Source organism: Acomys russatus, chromosome X (genome assembly GCF_903995435.1).
Source record: "Acomys russatus chromosome X, mAcoRus1.1, whole genome shotgun sequence".
NCBI classification, from domain to species: domain Eukaryota; kingdom Metazoa; phylum Chordata; class Mammalia; order Rodentia; family Muridae; genus Acomys; species Acomys russatus.
The window spans coordinates 62,811,606-62,835,764 of NC_067169.1; the positions used below are offsets into that span (position 1 = coordinate 62,811,606).

The 24,159-nt window shown below is 35.6% G+C and overlaps 1 protein-coding gene across 1 annotated transcript in view; it reads left to right on the plus strand.

The window, feature by feature from the left end:
* Positions 1 to 24,159, plus strand: part of Dach2 (dachshund family transcription factor 2) — a 520,209-nt gene that overhangs the window by 394,398 nt on the left and 101,652 nt on the right. Inside the window, exon 5 of the mRNA XM_051141822.1 lies at positions 13,171 to 13,329. Coding sequence (XP_050997779.1) covers positions 13,171 to 13,329 — 159 coding nt within the window. The remainder of the gene's footprint in view (positions 1 to 13,170; positions 13,330 to 24,159) is intronic.

Sequence of the window (24,159 nt, forward strand, 5' to 3'; positions counted from 1 at the left end):
AAAAATGCCTATATGAATTATTTATTTAGTTCCTGGTGTCTCTAGTAGCCTCAATCATCTTAAGTTCATAGTACTTTTAAAATTATGATAATCCTGTTGATATGTCATTAGAATTAATAATAGAACCAACTTGATCTTTTTTTAAATATTTAACATATTTGACTCTAGTCCTCTCTAGTTGTTTCATTAAGTATTTTATATGCTTTATCTTATTGATTTGTTGCAATAATAGCAGGATGGGGGTTACTTGCCATGTATATGTAGGATAAGTTTCAGACAGATTAAATACCCTTTCCAAGGCCTATAGATATTAATGGATATGCCAACATCTAGCTTCAGGACTGTTACTGTACTTCTAACTACTTTTCTTTATGCTGTTGAAATTTGGAAAAATATAGGCATACCCATGTTTTATCTTATTTTATGTGTTATTTTGTTCTGTAGACTGTAGCCTGGTAAAAACTGCCAGTCAAGTAATGTTGTAACCCCACTATTTAAAGACTAGTATACAGACAGGAAACTCAAGAAAAGCTACCATCTAGGCAATAATCAATTCTCAGTATTTACTATAAGAGTTGATATGGCTTTATTTGGATTTATTGGGTAAAAATAATTTTGTGTTGAGAGAACACTTTATCATTACATGAAGTAATTTCCCCAAGTTTACAAGGTTACTATTGTAGCACACAATTATCATGGTTTTAAGGGTGAATTTAATATATGTGTATTACGTCTGCTTAGAGGACAGAGAAAAGTATATTAATTATGTGACCCTGTTGTTCATGGCCAGCCTTTGTCTTTGCTACTTAGTCTAAGTCTTTAACTTAATGATCATAACTTAGTTAATTAGCAGATAATAAAATTACTAATATTTATATATTTATATATCATAAGTATAGTGAGATAAAAACTTGAGGGAGGTAAAATATCTAATCAATGTATTTTGAGAGAATTTCAGATTTGGAGACAAGGATTTTAAATTTATGCTCTGTTTTATGGTTTAAGTTCAAGATAACATTATGAAACCTCACACACCATATTATTTAAACAGCTTTTTTTACTCAACTCTATGCTTGGATTATTTTGTTTTGTCTGTGGCTGTGTTATATTACCCACAAGAGAAAATTTAGTGAAAAAAAAATAAAGAAATGCGGTACTGGTCAATGATTCATTAAAGAGCATCACAGTTACATGGAATAAATTAAAGACTAGTCTGCCAATGGCCAGAGGAAACTCTCAGTTACATCAAGGTATTATTAAAAATAGAAATGAAATGCAACCAGTCACTGTATTTCTTAAAACAAAAAATAGGGTCTGTAATATTTTCTTCTGTCTTTACCTGTAAACTTTTGTATTTTAGGTACGCATATATATTATTTTTAAGGATCAAAATTCTAATATAAACATCACAAGTACATATGTCACAGCTTGTAAGTTCTAAGAAATAGCTCTTTAGAATAAATTTTCAGCTTGTATTCTCTATAGTTCATGATCATAAATGGAAAAATGATAAATAGTGGTATTATATAATTATTTACTGCAAAATGACTATATAATGTGCTTGTCATTTGGACAGACCACATGCAATTGAAGATGATAGAATGAACTTAAGTTGAGATAAGAAAATCTTCTCCCTGCTTTGAACTGTTATTATTTTTCAGCATCTTTCAACTTGTAATACAGTAGCAAAAAAGGAATTCAGGTTTTAAAATGTTGTTGTATTATAGAAATGTTCTTTATTAGTCTTAAAGTGTAGTATATATAGAATTAAAAGACATTTAAAGACTATTTTTATGTAAGTAAATATTTTAGAAGACATGTGTAAATAAAGTATGTAAAGTGGGTGAGGTTCAAAAGAAAGCATTAAGATAAGTTTATCACTTGTAGTTTCAAATAGCAAGCAAAACATGTTCTTTTTGAAATTGCTAATGAAGAATTAATTTTAAATATAATCAACACATTATGCAAATTGTCATGATTATTTTAACCCTGTCACCACACTCAGCAGGGCATAGAGGAGGTCACTGTGCCTCCATTATATGTGGATTTATATCTTATATATCTAATATCTTTGAAACTCAGTAATTGAATATTAAGGTATTAGTCACTATGCCTCAAATGGTACACAGGGAATATTTATATCCTGCAGCATTTTAATTTAGAAGCAATGCACTGTGACTTTGCATTTTACATTTGTTCAGTAAAATAAATCATCATAATTATTAGTTATCAAAGTCAAGTACAGTATTTTGCAGTAAGCTCAGGCTGAATATTTTGATCATAAGTATACTTTTAAGTAATGAGTTCTTATTGGTTTCAGGAACAAAGTTATTCATCAAATAGTCTTTAAACTTATGGACTTGATTCAATATTTTTTATTTTGGGGGCAGTATTACTATTTAATCAATATTTGATAATGTCTTACAATTTTCACTTCCACACCTTACCATTTTTTTAACCCATCAAGTCCAAATACCTCTCAAAATACTATTAGATCATATTCTAAAGGAAAATTGACTCTTCCTCTCCCAGAAGATATGATTTACCAACAACTCCTCAATTATTGGTAAGACTCCATGTGTACTTCCCCTCTCCATAATTGGATTTTACCTGGTTTTAGTTTGCAGATGTCTTGTATATATTGCTGTGAATTCATATGAGAAAATATATATTTGTACTTAGAAAACATCATTTCATTATAGTTATCAATCACATCTGGTTATTAACTTCTTTTGTGTCCTTTTGCAATGGTCATTTATACTTGGAAGGAGAGGGATTGATATAGTTATTCCTTTTAGTGTTGAACACTTGCCAATTCTTTATTGTCTTTTTGTTAATCACAATCTGTTGGAGAGAGAATATTCTCTAATTAAGGTTAAGAAATGCACTAATCTATGGACATAATAATAGGTTTTCAGGCATTGGTTTAATGTGATGTCCATTTAGAAGAAGAATAATAGTAGATTCTTCACTAGGAATTATGCTTATCCAGTCAAACATTTTTGGTCTTTACGGTAGTGCCAGGTATACTTTCCATCTTGATTAGTGGACCATAAATCGAATAAATTGTTTACTTCCGTAACATTCATGCTATTACTATACTGATGGGCATATTTTTCCAGGCCAGTCCTTTACATCTTAGAGTACATACCACCTTCCAGCACTATGGTAGCTATTCAGTAGGTATAAAACTTCCAGGTTAGTACCAACTTGATTTTTCTGTGTTTCTTGACTCAATGTGGTATCATTTGCAAAAGCATTGGTTATTCAAGTTCTGGAGTGCAGCTACGAGCAATGGCAATAGTGAATAAAGTTTGGAGGTACTATGAGACACTGATGCCAACAACTCCAAAGAGATCACCCACTCCTGCCATTAGTCTTTACAGTAGTTAGTCTGTAGTGTCTAGTAATGAAACACATACCCTCCCCCACCCCAGTACAGGGCAACTGCCTTTAAACTCTTCCTATGTGTGTATGTGTGTGTGTATGTGTGTGTGTGTGTATATATATATATATATTTTTTTTTAGGAAAGTTTTACACTAGTAGGTTTCCACATGAATTTTTCACTACTTCTTCAATGTTATATACCCCTCTCCTTTCTTCCTCTTCTACCTTGCCATCCCAGTCTCTACTGCATTTGACTGTTTTTATACCATGATTATGCTTCTCCCATTTTTATCTCTGCATTCCACTTCTCCCTTTCCATCTCCACCCAGTGGACACTAACAAGTTTTCAGATTTTTTTGTAGATATTCTAAATGAAACACTCATGTCTAAAGAGTATAAGCAATAATCTATGTATGAGAAAAACTTGTGGTATTTGTCTTTCAGAGGCTGGGCTACCCTACTCAGGATTACCTTTCTCAGGTTCATCAATTTGCCTGTGACTTTTAAACGTTAGGGTTGTTATTTTTTTAACAGCTGTATAATTATCTATTGTATAAGTGTACCTTAATTGTCATTGTCAATTTATCAGCTATTGGAAATCTAGGTTTTTCCTATTTCTTGGATTTTTTGAATATATGAATCGAGCAGCATATGCTTGGTAGCAAATATCTCTTCTGTAGGCTATTGAGTCTTTTGGGTATATGTCCTATAGTTGTATAGCTGAATAATATGATCAATCTATTTCTAGCTATCTGATGAACTTCCATACCAATTTTGTAGTTGAAACTGTGTACGCCCACCAACATTTAATAAGCATCCTTTTCCTACATCCATGACAGCATTGGTTACTTTAAGAAAAAAGTCTTGTCCACTATGACAAAAGTAAAATAAAATGTAAAAGTTTTGCATTTCTCCAACAAAATGCAGTTTTGCTTTACATTTCTCTGGTTTCTAAGGATGTTTAACATTTTAAAATGTATTTCTTGGCAGTTCCTTTTTCATATTTTGGAAACTCTTGATTCCTTGTCCATTTTTGAAATTTAGGTTGTTTGCTTTCTTGATGTTTACAGTTATTACTTTTTAAATTTCTTTTTGTATTTGAGTTACTGCTCATCTTTCAGATATGTGACTGAAAAGACATTTTTTTCCATTCATTAGGCTTCCTCTTCACTTGAATAATAGTGTGCCTGTAACAGATTTGTTTTGGGTTCAAAGTCTCATTTTTATTTCATTTTATTAGATGAAAAGAATTTTGTATGCTTTTTTTACATTTTAAAAAATTCTGCTATATTCCATCAGTGTGATTCAAATAAAATATCTGCTTTAGGTAATCTTAAAATTTTAAAATTTCATTTAATTGGAGATTATAATACAATTATGTCAATTCTCCGTTTCCCTTCCTCCCTCTAAATCCTTCCATGTACCTCCTTGGTCTCTTTCAATTCCATAGCTTCTTTTCTCTCTAATCACAAATATATACATATTGCTACATACATAAATAAATCCATCCTGTTCAATCTGTATAGTGTTACTTGATTTCAGGGCTGATCTCATGGTATTGGATAACCAATTGATGTGCTCTTCTCCTTGAAAGACTATTTCTCCCCTTCTCACCATTTCTTTGTTGCTTAGGGTTATTTCTTTAGGGTTGAGTGGTTGAAGCCTCCTTAGCTTTCCTTTGCATTATCATGTCTGTTTTTGTCAGCCTTGTTCAAGTCATGGTTAGGCAACCATGTTTATGAAACTTCATGAGTGTGGTTTCTGATATTTCTAAGAAACACACTTTCTCATCAACCTTCCTCCTTTTCTGGCTTGTACAATAATTCTTCTGCATCTTTTGCAATGATCGTAAAGAAATAGGGGTAGAGGCTGTGCTGTAGATGTATAAATTCTATATTTTGATCATTTATGGTTTTCTGTGTTTCTCTCCATCTGTTGCAAAAAGAAGTAATTTTGTTTGATTGGTTTTGGATGAGAATGAGAACTATACTTATTTATGTGTATAAGGACAAATACTTTGTACATAGTTAGGCAGTTAGGGAGAATTCTAAATTAGTAAAATAACTGCTTTTTAGGTTACTTGTGTATCTTGAATTTCCAGCCTCTGAGCTCACGAAGATTCTTGCAGTACATCATGGGCTTTTCTTTGTAAAAAATTTTAATTTTGTAAAATATATTTAAATTACTTCCTATTTTTATCCCCTTGCCCTATGTTCCCATTCCCCTCCCTCCCTCTTCTGCTCTATTCCACTCCCCTAGACCTCTGACAGGGGTACCCTTCTCCTCCACCATCTGACCACAGCCTATTAGATCTCATCAGGATAGCCTGTATCCCCTTCCTCTATGTGCTCACAAGGCCGTCCCACCAAGGGGCAGTGATCAAATCAAGAGCACCAGAATTCATGTCAGAGACAGTCCCTGCTCCCCACTCCCACTCCAGGTAGAGAATGAGATGTTCATGGGCTGCGTCTGAACAGGGAGTCCAGATTCTCTGCATGCATTGTTGTCCTTGGCTGGTACACCAGTTTCTGTAGGCACCCTTCTGTCCAGATCCGCCAGCTTTGACACCCTCATTAAGGAGCTCCTGACCCGTCCAGGTCTTTCCATCCTCCCACTCTTCCATATGAATCTCAGCACTCCACACCATGGGCTTTTCTTGACTCATTGTTTTTTGTTTTTGTTTACTGGACAGAAAATTTTAAGTTTTATGAGGTCCCATTTGTCAACTATTGACCTTAATTCCTGGGACAATGAAGTGATATTTAGAAAGTCCTTTCATATAGCTATATATTGTAAAGTATTGTCTTTCTTTTCTTCCATATATCTCTGAGTTTCTGGTTTCACGTTTAAGTCTTTGATCTATTTTGGAATTTATTTTACTTTAGGATGATAGATTTGTTTCTAATTTTATTGTTTTACATGTGAGTATGCAGTTTTCACAGCACCATTTGTTTAAGATACTACCATTTTTCCAGTTTTTATTTTTGTATTTTTGTAAAATATCAGATGGTTATAATTATGTTTGCTCATATTTGGGTATATTTGGTGCCAGTTCATGTTGTTTTCACTATGATATCTCTGTCATATTTCTTGAGATCTAAAATGGCAATCCTTTATATTTATGACTGTATTTGTCTAGCTGCAATTTTTCTATAAATCCATATGAATTTTTACACATATCTGTAAAGAATGTCTATGGATATTTTTGTACTGAGTTCGTTCATTTCTTTTAGTATAGTTTTCACTCCCCCAATATTAATTTTACCAATCTGTGAGCATGGTAGGTCTTTCCATCTCTTAGTGTCTTCATTAATGTCATTCTTAAGATCTTTAAAGTTTTCATTATAGATGTCTTTTACTTCCTTGATTAGAATAAATACTATTTTAATTTAGTGTCCATTGGAAATAGGAGAGTGTCCATGAGCTGTTTTTCAGTGTGTTTGTTATTGGTATATAGAAAGACCACTGAAAATTGTTAAATATTTTAATTTTTAATTATTATAATTAGTCGGATCTGTGTTCATTGATATTTTATCTTGCTGGTTTTTTTTTTCTGAGATTGTTCATTGTTTCTAGAAATTTAACTGGTAGAGTTATTGGATATCCTATATATATTATCTTAAAATAGGGGTATTTGACATGTATTTACTATTTGTTTATCTTTGGTCCTTTCTCTTGTCTTGTTGCTCTAGCAAATGCCTTAAGCTCCACATGGAAAAATGACTGTGGTCATGAACATCCTTCTCTAATTTTTAATGGGATTGCTTCAAGTTTCTCTTTACTTAGGATATTGGTTAGGTATTTTTTTTTTTTTTTTGTCAACTTGACAAAAGATCATTATATGAGATAGGAAATCTCGAATGAGAAAATGTTCTCTCAGATTCTCCTGTAAACAAATCTTTGGGTCATTTTCTTGATTAATGATTAATGCATGGGCAGTACCACCCCTGGCCAGATCATATTTTGTGATATAAGGAGGAGGTGAATGAACCATGGGCAGCAAGCTAGTAAATCAGTCATCCTTCATGGTTTCAATTTCTATTCCTAACTCCACGTTTCTGTCATGAGTACTTGCTCTGAATTTTTTTCCTGAAAGACTGTGATTGGGACATGTAAAAAGAAATTAACCATTTTTTCCTACGTTGCTTTGGTTTAGAATATTTTATCACAGAAATAGAAAGCAAACTTGGACAGGTTCATGAACACATAATTACCCATGTATATTTCTCACAAACTTGATTACAGAAAGCATTTTGGTATTAGATTATTGCTATGTTCAGGAGCTGGAGAACTATATTAGTTAAATTATGTAAGTGAAAAAAGTCATATGGAAAGCATTTTGTCTCGAGAACAGCAAAATACACCTAACATATGATCCATTGACCCTAATTTTGGGTACATATACAAATTAAATAGTATGCTAAATAAATAACTTCAATGTCCTGTTTGTTGTGATGCTGTTCAAAATACCCTGAAAATAGAGACAATCAAGATGATTATATGTAAGTATATGTATAAAGTAAAGCAACTTGCTGCCAAACTTGAATTCAATACCTATGACCACTATAATGAATTTTAAGTGTTTCAGTTAAGTTAGTTTCATCATTTATTAAAAATTGCCACTACCACCCTCTTCATTACCACATAAAAATTTTTTATTGATTTAATTGGAATTTTAAATTTGTGAATGCTAAATTAAGTGATTGTACCAAACCATAAATTATTCCCCTGCTCTCCAGCATCATATATCTAAATAAAAAGAAAATAACTGCTGTAGTCATAGAAGTTTTGAATTGTCTCAGTGAGCAGAAAAAAAACTACATGATTAAAGAAATGATTTGGGGTTTATTAATCAAGTCTAACAAGTTAAACTGAACTTCCTATCATAAACAAATTCAGAATAGGTTACCTTTATGAGTATAGTGGGTTGAGAACTATCAGATACTTATTTTCTCTTTATTTGATTCAAAACCTTTGTTAATATAGATACCCAGGAAAGCCTCCAGGTGTATGCATATAACAGAAATATGAAGTTTTCTTGTCTTAACTCATGAAGTCAGAGAGTAGTTAAAACTATTGCATTTTAATCAAATATTAACTTTGGCTACAAAAGGGTTTGAAAGGATCCTTAAAGTGAAAAAAAAAGTTTCAGGATATATGTTAAATGTAGAAAGAAGTTAGAATAGTGAAAATCTTGTCTTGAAAATTAAAACAAATGATTTACTTAAAAAAAATAAAGGAAAACAACCTTAGATCTTAAGGAGAAAGTGTTATAAATAGCATCCTGTCATTTCTCCCAATGGTTTTATCCACAAAGTATAATAAATCCCAGGTAAAATAGCTAGAGCACAGTGAACTCTGGCAATTTAGAGATGTACACTAAATGCACACTTTGGTACACTCTTTAGCATCAGTAATCAAAATGAAAAGTACATATTCAAGTTCTAATACATAGTTTCATACATTACTCAGCATATTTTCTGTGAAAACTTTTCTGTTTTGTATGAAAATACTTGTTTCTTAGAGGGTTGAATCTGAAAATAGTGATAATGTTGATTTTTAAGTATTTCATATATTATTCCTGTAACTGACTGTGTTTTTGTGTAAATAGAAGCTGTGCACATGAATTACAGCACATGAATATTCCAAGTTTGGGAATACAAGGCAGTGATGTTTATTTTAGGGCATTAAATATATAAATACCTGCAAACACTATTATAATTTAAGGTGTATTGAGACCAGCACTATGGCTATCAGGCCTACAGTATTAGAGAGAATGGTTTAGTCCATCCATAAGTTCTTAAATGATCAAACAGTAGAACGTATTTAAAACTCATAAGTAAGTTAAATGTGATCATCAACACTTTTCACTTTTAATACATTTTTTATTTAAACATAATCTCATAACTTAAGCCTTTTCCTCTTCTCTCCAGCACCTCGTAGCTATTCTTCCATAAACCCTTCCCATGCCTGAACTCTCAAGTTGACAGCCTCGTTTACTCTGATAGTTACTGTGCGTGTGTGTGTGTGTGTGTGTGTGTGTGTGTGTGTGTGTGTGTGTGTGCACATGCATGCGTGTGTAATATAGTGAGTCTGTTTTTGTTTGTATGTAATGGTATCAAGGCAAACCAGTCTGCACTGGACAACTAATAAAGGATGTATTCCTGGGAGAGGCTAAATCTCCTCTCAGCCATCATTTATACATTGTCTATGAGTGGGACTCCCCAAATTTCCCACTGCTACACTAACATGTCCATTGTTACTGTCATTTGTTACAATCTGGTGATTGTAGGAAAGACTGCTTCCTGGTATTCTGTCTCTTACAATCATTCTGGCCCCTTTTCTTTGATGTTTTCTGAGCTAGAGATGCAGGAGTTGTGATGTAAATGTATCGTTGTGGATTCATTAAATTATAGATTCATTTATTTTCTTTCTAGAGTCTCTTGGATGCACTTATTCCTATTTTATTTGAAGGATTGCCTCTAATATTTTTTAGCACTTATTTTTGTTGCTTATAAAAGATTTTAAAGTCAGGCATGGTGGCCCACACCTTTAATCCCAGCACTCAGGAGGCAGAAGCAGGTGGATCTCTGTGAGTCTGACGCCAGCTTGGTCTACAAAGGGAGTCTAGGACAGTCAGGGCTTGTTACACAGAGAAACCCTGTGTGGAAAAACCAAAACCAAACCAACCAACCAACCAATCAAACAAACAAACTAAATCCAAAACTTTTTAGGCTGTGTGGATCATGAAAAGTTTTTATTTCTCCTTCATCTATGGCAGATATATTTTCTTGGTACAGTAGTCTAAGTTGTGAGTCAGGGTCTTTTATAATTTTCAACATATGGTTCTAGTCTCTTCTGAATTCATGGTTTCCATTCAGAAGTCAGGTTCATGGGTTTTCCTTTACATGTTATTTGTGTTTATTCTCTTGCTGCTTTCAGTATTTTTGTTTGTGGTATATATTTAATGTTTGACGCTTATATCTCATGGTGCTTTTCTATTTTTGGCCTTCTCTGAGTTTCTTTTGCACATTTTGAGTTTGTATGGAGAGGTCTTTCCTTCATTTTGAGTTTGTATGGAAAGGTCTTTCCTTAGTTTGGGAAAGTTTTCATCTGTGATTTTGTTAAAGATCTTGTTGGTGCCATTGACCTTAGATTATTCTCCTTTTTCTATCTTTAAATTTGAAAATTTGGTCTTCGGTGGTGTGCTGTCTGGCCTTATGTCATCTTGACACAAAGCTAGAGTTATATAAATGGAGTGAACCTCAATTAGGTTGCCTCCATAAGGTCTGGCTCCTCAACTGCATTTTGATTGGTTGTTGCTTTCTATAATGGTCTCAATCAGTTACAAAGAAAAGTTTCTTTGATGAAGGGTAAGAATTACAGTTATGTTGGTATAAGGGCAAATAATTTGAATGTAGTTAGTGATTATGCTGGTTTAGTAAAGTATCAGTTATAGGTTGACCTCCACAATCTATGACTTCATCAGCTCCGGGGAGTTGGTGAGATTTTTCAGTACCAGTCCAGAACTCCCTCTTATTGAGTGAGTTTTTCTCTCCTTTTTTAAAAATTAATTTATTCTTGTTACATCTCAATGTTTATCCCATCCCTTGTATCCTCCCATTCCTCTCTCCCTCCCCTTTTCCCATTATTCCCCTCCCCTATGACTGTTCCTGAGGGGGATTACCTCCCCCCGTATATGCTCATAGGGTATCAAGTCTCTTCTTGTTAACCTGCTGTCCTTCCTCTGAGTGCCACCAGGTCTCCCCCTCCAGGGGACATGGTCAAATGTGAGGCACCATAGTACGTGAGAAAGTCATATCCCACTCTCCACTCAACTGTGGAGAATGCTCTGACCATTGGCTAGATCTGGGTAGGGGTTTAAAGTTTACCTCCTGTATTGTCCTTGGCTGGTGCATTGAGTGGGTTTAAGTTCAAATAGGGAACTGTTGGTTATCACTAAAGTATGTATGCCACCACAGTACCCTTAGAGATATCATACTATACTGATCACTGTTGTGATTCATAGGCATCACAACTATGTAAGACATCTGTTTCTTTCCATACTTTGGAAGCTTAAATAATGCTTTATTATTCTATGAAAGCTAATCCTAAGGGAGAAGGCTTTGAGATTTGGCACCTCAGGAACCCCTGTTATCTGTATTTTGAGGCCATGGTATCTTCACAATAGGGAATATTTTTCCACTTCTGGGGGCCAACCAAAGCAATAATATCAGTGTGCATTGTTTTGTGAGTCTTAGAACACTGACCAACAACTTGAAACTGGGTTGCTCATGCCTCCTATTGGGTATCTTTAGATGGTGTTTTGTTCTTGGGGGGAACATTGTCAGCCTGGATGAAAAAAATTTCATTTAAAGTATATGTGTTTATCTATGCATATATTTGCATGTATTATAGTTTGTTTTTGTAGATATTTAATTGTATGATTTCTTATGAAAATATGAAAATTTCAGATGTCATTATTATTATCATCTTCTATCCTTTATCTCCCTCCTCTTACCCGATTACATTCTTATTTTTCTAATCCCCCAATCACATCATCTGAGCCACACTATTCCCCTTTTTATTATTCCCTAACACATACCCAAGCAATGGCAACTTTTTATTTTCTTTGTTTTGCAGTTATCCCAGAATATGTACTCACATCTGAAGATAGGAGTCTCAGATGATAAAGAACATCCAACATTTGTATTTCTAAGTCGGAGTTTCCTTACTCAAGTGATCTATCCTACTTTTTTCCCTTTTTTTTCTATTTTTTTTTTGCTTAGTTCATTTAAATTCTCTATTTTATATTTGAGTCCTAGTATTCATTCTATTTGTACAGCTTTCTCCTGAATTTTCAAATTAGGATACGGCATTTTTCAATTCTATCCCAGTTTTAGCTTATATTATCTTTGATTTCTTTAATGATTTCAGTTTATAAATGCTAATTTATCTTTGTTTTTTCATCCATATGTGGATTGTATTTCTTGGGCACTACTACAGCATTCATTGTTATGCAAATGGAGTTCAATGAAGTTTTTTTTTGTGTGTGTCCTCTTTAAATTTTTAAATTCTTTTATAAAGTTCATGGTTATTTTAAAATACTGTGTGTTCTGGGGTTCCTCTATGTAGTTTCCACTAGAGAACATTTGAATAATATTAATAGGTTTTGTGGGAGACATGCTGTTTTGGTCACTCATGATTTTGTTGCTACTGCTATTGTTGTTCCTTTTTTGTTGCTGTTGATTTTGTTGTTGTTGCTCTTGTTTTCCTGATTTGACCTAGGCATATGAACTTATTTCTCTGATTGTATGTCTGATATGATGACATGTACTTCCTTAGATTGGGCCAGTGGCAAGAAATGAGTCCTCTGAGATGAATTAGGTTAAACTGATGGGTATGCTAATCTAAGCATAGGAGGGTAAAAAATGAAGATGTTTAGGGGCCACTTGTCAGGATCTAGGCTTGTAAGTTTGCAGATGTCATTGTGTTGGAAAAAGCAAAGGCAAAGGGAAAAAGGTACTTACCCAGAAAATGTAGCTCACATAAAAGAGGTTATGTAGATCATAGGTCTAGGTCTAGGCTTGTAGGTTTGCATGTAGAAGAGAAAATAAAGATACACGGAGTGTTTATGGGTCCTTGGTGATCTGGAACTAGGATTGTGTTTCTGCAGATCAATAAAAATTCTAAATACTACTGATGAAGTTCTACAATGAAGATTTTTAAAAATTTTGTCTTATATTTCAATTGAACCATATTCATTTAAATATTATTTTTAGGTGGAAGTGAATCCTCCTGGGATAAAGATAAGATACAATCTCCACTTGGTGCTCCTGGACCTCAGCATGGAATTACTCATGCAACACTGGCAGGACAGCCAAGCCTTGGGGGTACTCCTACTATCAATCCACTTCAGCAGAATCACCTGCTAAGCAATCGTACGTATACTATGCTGACAAAACTGGATAAGTTAAAAATATAAGGCAAACCCTTCTGTATATCTTAGAATGGTAAAATTTAGTCTCTTTGACCTCAATAAGTGTAATAGTACAAAATCGTAGGAAGAAGTAAAGAGTGATGTCTTTGAAAATATGGAATTTATATCATACAGGTAGTGGGGAAGCAAAGTACCAGAGCTTAATAAAGGTATGTTAAAATCTGTGAGCCTGTTAAACAGAATAGTAAAAAAAGTTGACAAGGACTTGGATTCCAAATTCACTCTGTTTTACAAAATCATATAATGATGCTACTTTGGAGAAGTCACTAAGAGTGTCTAAGTTTTGGTTTCTACACCTACAAGTTAGTAGTGGAAATATACCTATATTCATTTCAGGTTATTCTGAGTGCTACAAATTGACAAAGGTAAAGTAATTAATAATTAATTGCATATAATAATTACTATGTAAATAATAATCATTAAAATTATTTAGAATATGAATATAGATGATTTGTACATGTTTAAATTTAGATGAGCTATACAAAGACTTAAAATATTATTAAATATTTCTTCTGCAAAATGGCTCTTGTATCAATTTACTTGGGTAAAATACTGTATTTCTTCTCCTGGAGAAGATGTCCATTATTTCTTTTCCTAGCAGTATTACTCCTTCATTAAACCCTGGGGTTAAAGCAATAGAAGAATTTTGAAATAGTTCCATCTCATAATATAACACCACCAGAGTAAGGGCCTTGTATAATAATTTATTATTGCAGAAAGAAACAAAAGCTTCAGGTACTATATGGTATAAATTCCTGAGATCTATATTTATATCTATCTATAGATAGATAGATAGATAGATAGATAGATAGATAGATCTGGAGTACAGAAATAAGACTAGAGGAAACAAGAGAAAAATTATATACCACATATTACATCATAAAACGTTTCCATAAGCTCCTATTCAACTTATAAATCATGTAGGACTTTCTACAAGCAAACAAAGAACACAACTCAGGAAAAAATGCTTGAACTATATCCCAAGGATTGATGAGACAACTCAGTAGATAAAGTACTTGTCATGAGATCTTGAAAACATGAATCTAGATCACTACATTACATGAGAAAGATGAGCATAGTAGTGGGTCTAGAATCTGAGCATTCCATGGCATAGAGCCAGAGGCACATGAATCCTTGGAGCTTCTTATGCCAGTGTAACAGAATCAGTGTGTTCCTGATTCAGTGAAAAATCATAGTTCAAAACTGAGGTTGAGGAGAGGATCCAAGATGGCGGTGAGCAGTGTGGACCATGTTCGGAGGCTCCAGTGAACAATTCAGGGAATTGCAAAGATTTCTGAGCCAGGAACACCAAGGTCCGCACACGACGGCAGCGGGAGTGCTCTACGGTTCGGAGGGACCAGGGTGCGGAGGACCTGCATGCCCCTGCACATGAAAGGAGCGCGGATTTTCTTGGATCAGAGCAGCAGCAGCAGAGGCAGCAGCAACAGCGGCGGCACCAGTGGCAGCAGTGGCAGTGGCTGAGGTTTGCAGCTCTGAGGCAATTAGTGTGGTGGCCTGTGGGAGTTGCTGCAGGAGAGGGGACTCTGGACGGGATTTGGGTTGCGTGGTGCCTTGTGACCCAAACTGGACACGGCGGACAGTTCAGCCCCAGAGTCCCAGGTTCAGCTCAGTGCATAGTGCCGTGGAGATGCTGTCTCAGCGCAGCAAGCAATTCTGCCCTAGGCACTAGCTCAACTCAGCCACAGCTCCCCTGCTGTGACACAGGCTGGGCAGAGCGCCCAGTTCCACCCTAGGCACCAGCTCAGCACAGCCGCAGTTCTGCTGTGACACAGGCTGGGCGGAGCACTCAGCTCCACCAGAGGCACTAGCTCACATGAACGAGCAGTTCTGCCCAAGACACTAGCACAGCTCAGCGGGCAGTTCTGGGGCGCTAACACGGGCTGAGGTCAGCACACAGATTCAGCCCAGAGGCTCTAGCTGGACTTGCCGGGTAGATTGGGCCCAGAGACTCTAGTTGAGCTGTGCGCACAGGCTTGGGGGCTCCAAGACTCTGGCTGGACTATCCACGCAGTATAGGCCTGGAGTCCCGGGCTGAATACAGCGTGCAGTGTGAGTCCAGAGTCCCTGGCTGAGCTCGGTGCACAATTCTACCCCGGAGCCTCGGGTGGAGCTCGGCGTGCAGTTTGGGGCCTGAGTCCCTAACTGTGCTTGGCAGACAGATTGGGCCCAGAGACTCTGGTTGGACACATTGTGCAGATTGAATCCAGAATTCCTGGCTGAGCTTGGCGGACAGTTCAGGCCCTGAGTCAATAACTGACCACAGCACACACTTTGGGCCAAAAGCCCCTAGCTGAGCTTGGTGCACAGTCCCAGCCCTCTAAAATTCTGGTGGACCCTGTGTGCATTTTGTGCCCAGAATCTCTAGCTGAGCTCGGCAGACAGTTCAGGCCCTGAGAATCTAGCTGAGCTCGGCGCGTGGTTCGGGCCCAGTGTCCCTAGGTTGGACTTGGCAGGGAACCCAGAAGGCTGTGGATATCTTGGCCTGACCCAACGCTCATTCAGAGACCCAGAACGATTTCAGGACCCACAGCACAGGGGAGCTGAGGATCACTGGCTGTGAGAGACCAAAACGAGAGGGCTAACTTCCTGCTATCCAAGCCAGTGAAGTATCAGAGCTTCCAGTCTATGGAAATCGTGAGAAAACAAGTGACTCTATCATCAGACTCCCTCCATCCAACTCTGGAAGCTACCCAACAAAAACAAAGACACCAAGATGTCTAAAGGACAGTGTAAAGGCATACGCAAAATCCCCCAAAACAATATGGTGTCTCCAGTTTCCAGCTATCCCAAAGAAAAGAACCCAGAGAACTCAAAAACAACAGAAATACAAGAAAGTGACTTCAAATCCTTAGTAATGAGGATATTAATGGAGGAAACAAATAAAATTTGTAATCAAATGCAGGAGGATGCAGACAAACAGGTGAGAGACATAAAAGAAGCACATAGAGTGGAACTGGAAAAATTTCAGGAAAATGCAAACAAGCAGAAGAAAGAAATCAAAAAATCAGTTCAAGATCTGAAGACAAAAATGGATCCAATGATAAACACACAGACAGAAGAAAAACGAGAATGTGAGACCTCAGAGAAGAAGGCTAGCAACACAGAGGTGAGCTTTTCTAACAGAATCCAAAAGATGGAAGAACGAATCTCAGGTCTAGAAGATACACTCACAGATCTTGAAGCAACCATTAAGGAAAATGTGAAATCTGTAAAACTCCTGACACGAACCATCCAAGAAATTAAGGACACCATGAAAAGAAGAAATCTGAGAATAATAGGCATTGAAGAAAGAGAAGATATCAATCTCCAAGGCCCAGAAACTATTCTCAATAAAATCATAGAAGAAAATTTCCTCAATCTAAAGAAACAGATGCCTATAAACATACAAGAGGCCTACAGAACACCAAATAGAATTGACCAGAAAAGAAAAACTGCCCGTCACATAATAATCAAAACATACAGAACAAAGAAAAAATATTAAAAGCTGCAAGGGAAAAGGGCCAAATAACATTTAATGGCAAACCTATCAGAATTACACCCGAATTCTCAGCAGAGACCATAAAAGCCAGAAGGGCCTGGACAGAGATCCTGCAAACCCTAAGAGAACACAGATGCCAGGCCAGACTACTTTACCCAGCAAAATTATCAATAACCATTGATGGAGAAAACAAAATATTCCATGACAAAAACAAATTCAAACAGTACCTATCCACAAACCCAGCTTTACAGAAGGTACTAGAAGGAAAACTCCATCCCAAAGGGTCAAGCTCCAACCAAAACTACCCAGGAAATAGATAACTATCCCATGGCAAAACCACAACTACACAAACGCTCGACTGAAAACAACATCAAAATTAAGACTCTTAACAGTCACTGGTCATTAATATCTCTCAACATCAATGGTCTCAATTCTCCAATAAAAAGACACAGACTAACTGAATGGGTACATAAACAAGATCCAACATTCTTCTGCATCCAAGAAACACATCTCACCCATAATGAAAGGCATTACCTCAGGGTAAAAGTTTGGAAAAAAATATTCCAAGCAAATGGTCACAAGAAGCAAGCAGGTGTATCCATTTTAGTATTGAACAAAATAGACTTTAAACCAAAATTAATCAAAAGGGATGAGGAAGGACACTTCATACTCATCAAAGATAAAGTCACCCAAGATGACATCACAATTCTGAACATCTATGCTCCCAATACAAGGGCACCCACATTTGTAAAAGATCTCCTAAAAAAGCTTAAACCACACATCGATCCCCACACAATAATAGTGGGAGACTTCAACACCCCACTCTCACTGAAGGATAAGTTATTGAAACAGAAACTAAGCCGAGAAATAACATCATTAACCAATGCCATGGGTCAAATGGATCTAACAGATATCTATAGAACCTTTCACCCAAACAAGAAAGAATACACCTTCTTCTCTGCACCCCATGGAACCTTCTCCAAAATTGATCACATCGTAGGTCACAAAGCAAGCCTCAACAGATACAAGAGGATTGAAATAATACCTTGTATCCTATCAGATCACCATGCTCTTAGGCTGCAATTCAACAACAACAGAAATAACAAAATGCCTACACGTACGTGGAAACTAAACAACTCTCTGCTAAATGACACCTGGGTCAGGGAAGAAATAAAGAAAGAAATCAAGGAGTTTCTGAAATTCAATGAAAATGAAGAAACAACATACCCAAATTTGTGGGATACATTGAAAGCAGTGCTAAGAGGAAAATTCATAGCACTAAGTGCCTTTAAAAAGAAATTGGAAACATCGCACATAAGCATCTTAACAACACAACTGGAAGCCCTAGAAAAAACAAAAGCAGAAACACCCAAGAGGAGTAGACGCCTGGAAATAATCAAACTCAGGGCTGAAATTAACAAATTAGAAACTAAGAAAACAGTCCAAAGAATCAACAAAACCAAAAGCTGGTTCTTTGAGAAAATCAACAAGATAGACAGACCATTAGCCAAATTAACTAAAAGGCAGAGAGACAGTATTGAAATCAACAAAATCAGAAATGAAAAGGGAGACATAACAACAGACACTGAAGAAATTCAAAGAATCATAAGATCCTACTTTGAAGGCATATACGCCACAAAATTTGAAAATCTAAGGGAAATGGACGATTTTCTTGATCAATTTCACTTGCCAAAGTTGAATGAAGAACAGATAAACAAGCTAAGTAGTCCCATTTCCCCTACAGAAATAGAAGCAATCATCGATGATTTCCCAACCAAAAAAGCCCAGGGCCAGATGGTTTCAGTGCAGAATTCTACCAGACCTTCAAGGGCGAGCTAATACCGATAATCTTCAAGCTACTCCAAAAGATAGAAATGGATGGAAAATTTCCAAATTCATTCTATGAGGCCATAGTCTCATTGATACCTAAACCTCACAAAGACTCAACAAAGAAAGAGAATTTCAGACCAATTTCTCTTATGAACATAGAAGCAAAAATACTAAATAAAATACTTGCAAAACGAATACAGGAGCACATCAAAGATATCATTCATCATGACCAAGTAGGCTTCATTCCAGGCATGCAGGGATGGTTAAATATACGGAAATCCATCAATGTAATCCACCATATAAAGAAACTGAAAATAAAAAACCACATGATCATCTCCTTGGATGCAGAGAAAGCATTTGATAAAATTCAATACCCATTCATGTTTCAAGTTTTAGAGAGATCGGGGATACAAAGCACTTTCCTCAACATAATAAAGGCTATATACAGCAAGCCAATAGCCAAAATCAAAGTAAATGGTGAGATACTCAAGGAAATTCCTCTAAAATCGGGAACAAGGCAAGGCTACCCACTCTCTCCATATCTCTTCAATATAGTACTCGAAGTTCTAGCCAGAGCAATAAGACAACAAAAGGAGATCAAGGGTATCCAAATGGGAAAGGCGGGAGTCAAATTATCCCTCTTTGCAGATGATATGATAGTGTCCATAAGTGACCCTCAAAACTCCACCAGAGAACTCCTAAAGCTGATAAACACCTTCAGCAAATTGGCTGGATACAAAATTAACTCAAAATAGTCTGTAGCCTTCCTATACACAAATGAAAAGCTTGCAGAGGAAGAAATTAGGAAAACCACACCCTTCACATTAGCCACAAGCAATATAAAATATCTAGGAGTTACCTTAACTAAGCAAGTGAAGGACTTGTATGAAAAAAATTTCAAAACTCTGAAGAAAGAGATTGAAGATGACCTGAGAAGATGGCATGATCTTCCTTGCTCATGGATCGGGAGAATTAACATAGTAAAAATGGCCATCCTACCAAAAGCAATCTACAGATTCAATGCAATCCCTATCAAAATACCTACACAATTTTTTAAAGACATTGAAAGTTCAATTCTGAACTTCACATGGAAAAACAAAAAACCCAGAATAGCTAAAACAATCTTGTACAATAAAAGGTGCTCCGGAGGAATCTCCATACCTGATCTCAAACTGTACTATAAAGCAATAGTAATTAAAACAGCATGGTACTGGCACAGCAACAGGCTGGTTGATCAGTGGAATCGAATCGAAGACCCAGATATGAATCCACACACATATGGTCACTTGATTTTTGACAAAGAAGCCAAATTCATTCAATGGAAAAATGATAGCATCTTCAACAAATGGTGCTGGTCGAACTGGAGGTCTATGTGTAAAAAAATGAAACTGGACCCATATTTGTCACCTTGCACAAAACTCAAATTCAAGTGGATTAAAGACCTCAACATAAAACCAGAGACACTAAGCCACTTAGAAGAAAAAGTGGGAAAGAGCCTGGAACATATTGGCACAGGAGACAACTTCCTGAACAGAACACCAACGGCCCAGGCCTTAATGTCAACCATTAATAAATGGGACCTCATGAGGCTGAGAAGCTTCTGTAAGGCAGGAGACACTGTCAAGAGAACAAAGCGACAGCCTACAGACTGGGAAAAATCTTCAGCAACCCTACATCTGACAAAAGTCTAATATCCAAAATATGTAAAGAACTCAAGAAATTAAACACCACCAAACCGAATAACCCAATTGAGAAATGGGGCTTGGAACTAAACAGAGAATTCTCAACAGAGGAGTATCAAAGGGCTGAGAAACACTTAAAGAAGTGCTCAACCTCCTTAGTCATCAGGGAAATGCAAATCAAAACAACTCTGAGATTCCATCTTACCCCCATCAGAATGGCTAAGATCAAAAATTCAAGCGACACCACATGCTGGCGAGGATGTGGGGAGAGAGGAACACTCCTTCATTGCTGGTGGGAATGCAAACTAGTACAGCCTCTTTGGAAATCTATCTGGTGCTATCTCAGAAAAATGGGAATAGGGCTTCCTCAAGACCCAGCTATTCCACTACTTGGAATATACCCAGAAGATGCTCCAGCACAGAACAAGAACATTTGCTCAACCATGTTCATAGCAGCCTTATTCATAATAGCCAGAACATGGAAACAGCCTAAGTGTCCCTCAGTAGAAGAGTGGATAAAGAAACTGTGGTACATATACACTATGGAATACTACTCAGCTATTAAAAACAAGGAATTCTCGAAATTTGTGGATAAATGGATTGAGCTATAAATGATCATAATGAGTGAGTTAACCCAGAAGCAGAAAGAATCAAATGGTATATACTCACTTATATCTGCATACTAGCCCAAGGGGCATGTCCCACGAAAGCCTTCACTTACCAGGAAACTGGGACAGAGGGGAAGGCATCCTATTGGGACTCTAAATGATAGACGCATGGGAGAACAGCAAAATAATAGGATCCAGAGGGTCCAAGAAATCTACAAGTAGAACAATATAATAGGCAGATTTGGGTCCAGGGGTCCTGCTCAAACTAAGGCACCAGCCAAGGACAATACAGGAGGTAAACTTTAAACCCCTTCCCAGATCTAGCCAATGGTCAGAATATTCTCCACAGTTGAGTGGAGAGTGTGATACAACTTTCTCACGTACTCTGGTGCCTCACATTTGACCATGTCCCCTGGAGGGGGAGACCTGGTGGCACTCAGAGGAAGGACAGCAAGTAGCCAAGAAGAGACTTGATACCCTATGAGAATATATAGGGGGACGTAATCCCCCTCAGGAACAGTCAAAAGGGGAGGGGAATAATGAGAAAATGGAGGGGGGAATGGGAGGATATAAGGGATGGGATAAACATTGAGATGTAACAAGAATAAATTAATTTAAAAAAATTAGTTTTCCTATATTATATCAATACACTCTTTCCATTTGTAATAAAAATATGTTCTTATTCATAAACATTGTAACATAAATAATATCTATAAAAATAAACTACAAATCTTTGATCAAATACTCAAGATTACATTAATGAGGTGACATTCTATGTTCATGGGTAAAAAAGGCATAACATTTTAATGTCAGTTCTTCCAGGCTTGAAGTGTAGATTCAATATAATCATGATTGAAATATAAGTAAATTATTTTGTTCATATTCAAAAAATTATTTTAATGTATATATATAGATACCCAAAGTCAAAGTAGCCAATGCAATGGAAAAGACTAATGTCACCAGTGGGCTGAGAGTATTTGTGGTTTATTTGACAAATATATCAGTAATAGAGAATGGTATACTCAAAAATGCACTTGCATAATGTCATTGGTTATTATTTAGTAAAGGAGAAAACACAGTAATGAAAAGAATAGCCCCTTTAGCAAATGGCACTGAACAAATGTAAATCTACATGCAAGAATAAATCATTGACTATAAGACAAGGCCACAGGGTTTTTACAAAAATTAACTCAGACTGGATCACAGTTGTAAACAAATGGTAAAACCATCAAAGTAACAGAAGGTAGAATCACAAAACAAATTATAAGATTGTTTGAATAAAGCAATATATTTTACATAGAATAACAAAGACATGACCATAATAATAAAAACGATTGATATATTGGAATTTACAAAAATTCAAATCTGCTCTGAAGAATACACAATTAAAAGAATTATAAAGAAATGCCGTAGAGTTATATTTTCCCAAATACTTATATGTTAAAAACTGATGAAATATATAATAAAAGTTCCATAATCATGTATAAAAAAGAATTAAAACAGAAAGTGAACTGAACAGGAAGTTCAAGACATAAAATATAAAGGTGGAAAAATAAATATATGAAACCAATTTTGCATTATGTATTTATAAATAAAATGCGAATTCCTTACAAAGATATTAGAATATATGAAATCCAAAACTGCCAAACAGAAACAGCTTACAGAATTATGAGTCATCAAGAAAATACTTCATTACTGGGTGAAAAGGAAACCAGCACAATCACTTAGGAAATCATTTTTAGCACATCTTACAAACCAAATAAAGTTTTCCCTATGTGTACTAATCAATGTGAAACATGTACCAACACAAACACCTACACATTAAAATTTTAGGGTAACTTTATTTATAATTGCTAAATATTGAAAGCAACTAAGACATACATAAACAGGAAATGGGTCAAGCAATTTTGATAATAAATATTATGGAACAATAAAATTAAAAACACATGACCTAGCAATACTTAAACAGACTTGAATGAGCCTTATGTATACATTTGTAAGTGCGAAACAAAGCATATGAAAGGGCTAGATAATTCATGAATCTGACTATGTGATATTACAAAAATTCAAATCTGAACACAGAATAAATATTAGTAGTTGCCAGACATTAAGTAGAACAGAAAACTTACATGGAATATACAGTACATTTTTTATGTATTGGAATAATTCTGTATGATACTAAAATCATAGGTGCAAGATATTATGCATTTTAATACTTAGAGTGACATAGTTTAAAAAGTAAATTCTAGTATAAACTACAGAATTTGATGAATAAGAATTTATAAGTAATGATACGTTGTTGGTAACAATATACTGCAGTAATATAAGAATCTAATAAGAATGTTAGCTGTTTGTTCAGGGACAGTGGGGTTACTGTATAGCATAATTTTCTGCTTATCTTTTCCATAAACCTAAAACTTGTCTAAAAATTGTTTCAGTGTTTTCAATTGAGATATAATTGCATCACTATTCCTCTTCTTTATGTGTATATATATATAAACATAAATACAACTTACCTAGTCTGCTTTTGTTGGTAATGTAATATGGTTTCATGGATGATTACTCTGCATTGGACAACCAGTAAGGGGGTTATCCACTGGGAAAAGAATATAACCTTTTAATAATGTAAGATTTCATTTTTAAAAATTATGTTGTGTTGTGTTAAAAGGTACAATTCCAGAGATAGTCATCCACATGATGTGATGTTATACCTGTAGAGAAATATATATATAATACTGCGAGTCTAGAGTGACAAATATATACAAAAACAAAATGAGATATCAAAACTAAAAGTTCAATGATCAAAGTCAAGTAAGTTGTACATTATTCTAGTATAGAAAGTAGTCTGGAAGTCTACAAATTCTAGTAAAGAAATAAGTGAAACAGCTTAGGAAGAACAGCCTAATAATGGGAATTGTTATTGAAGGAGACATCAGTATAGAACTGAAATGATTTTATACAAATAAACATTAGTTTGGACAAATTCGTGTCCAATTTAGAGAGGCAATTGGAATATAACAGGATTTTACCTTTCATGGCTAGGAAGAGGTGGTATGTGCCTTTATATAAGAATTCTAGTAGTTGCTAGAATACTAACGTACAGCAGGAATGATGCTGATAATAGTTTGCATTAGCTCTGTGTGGTTAAGAGG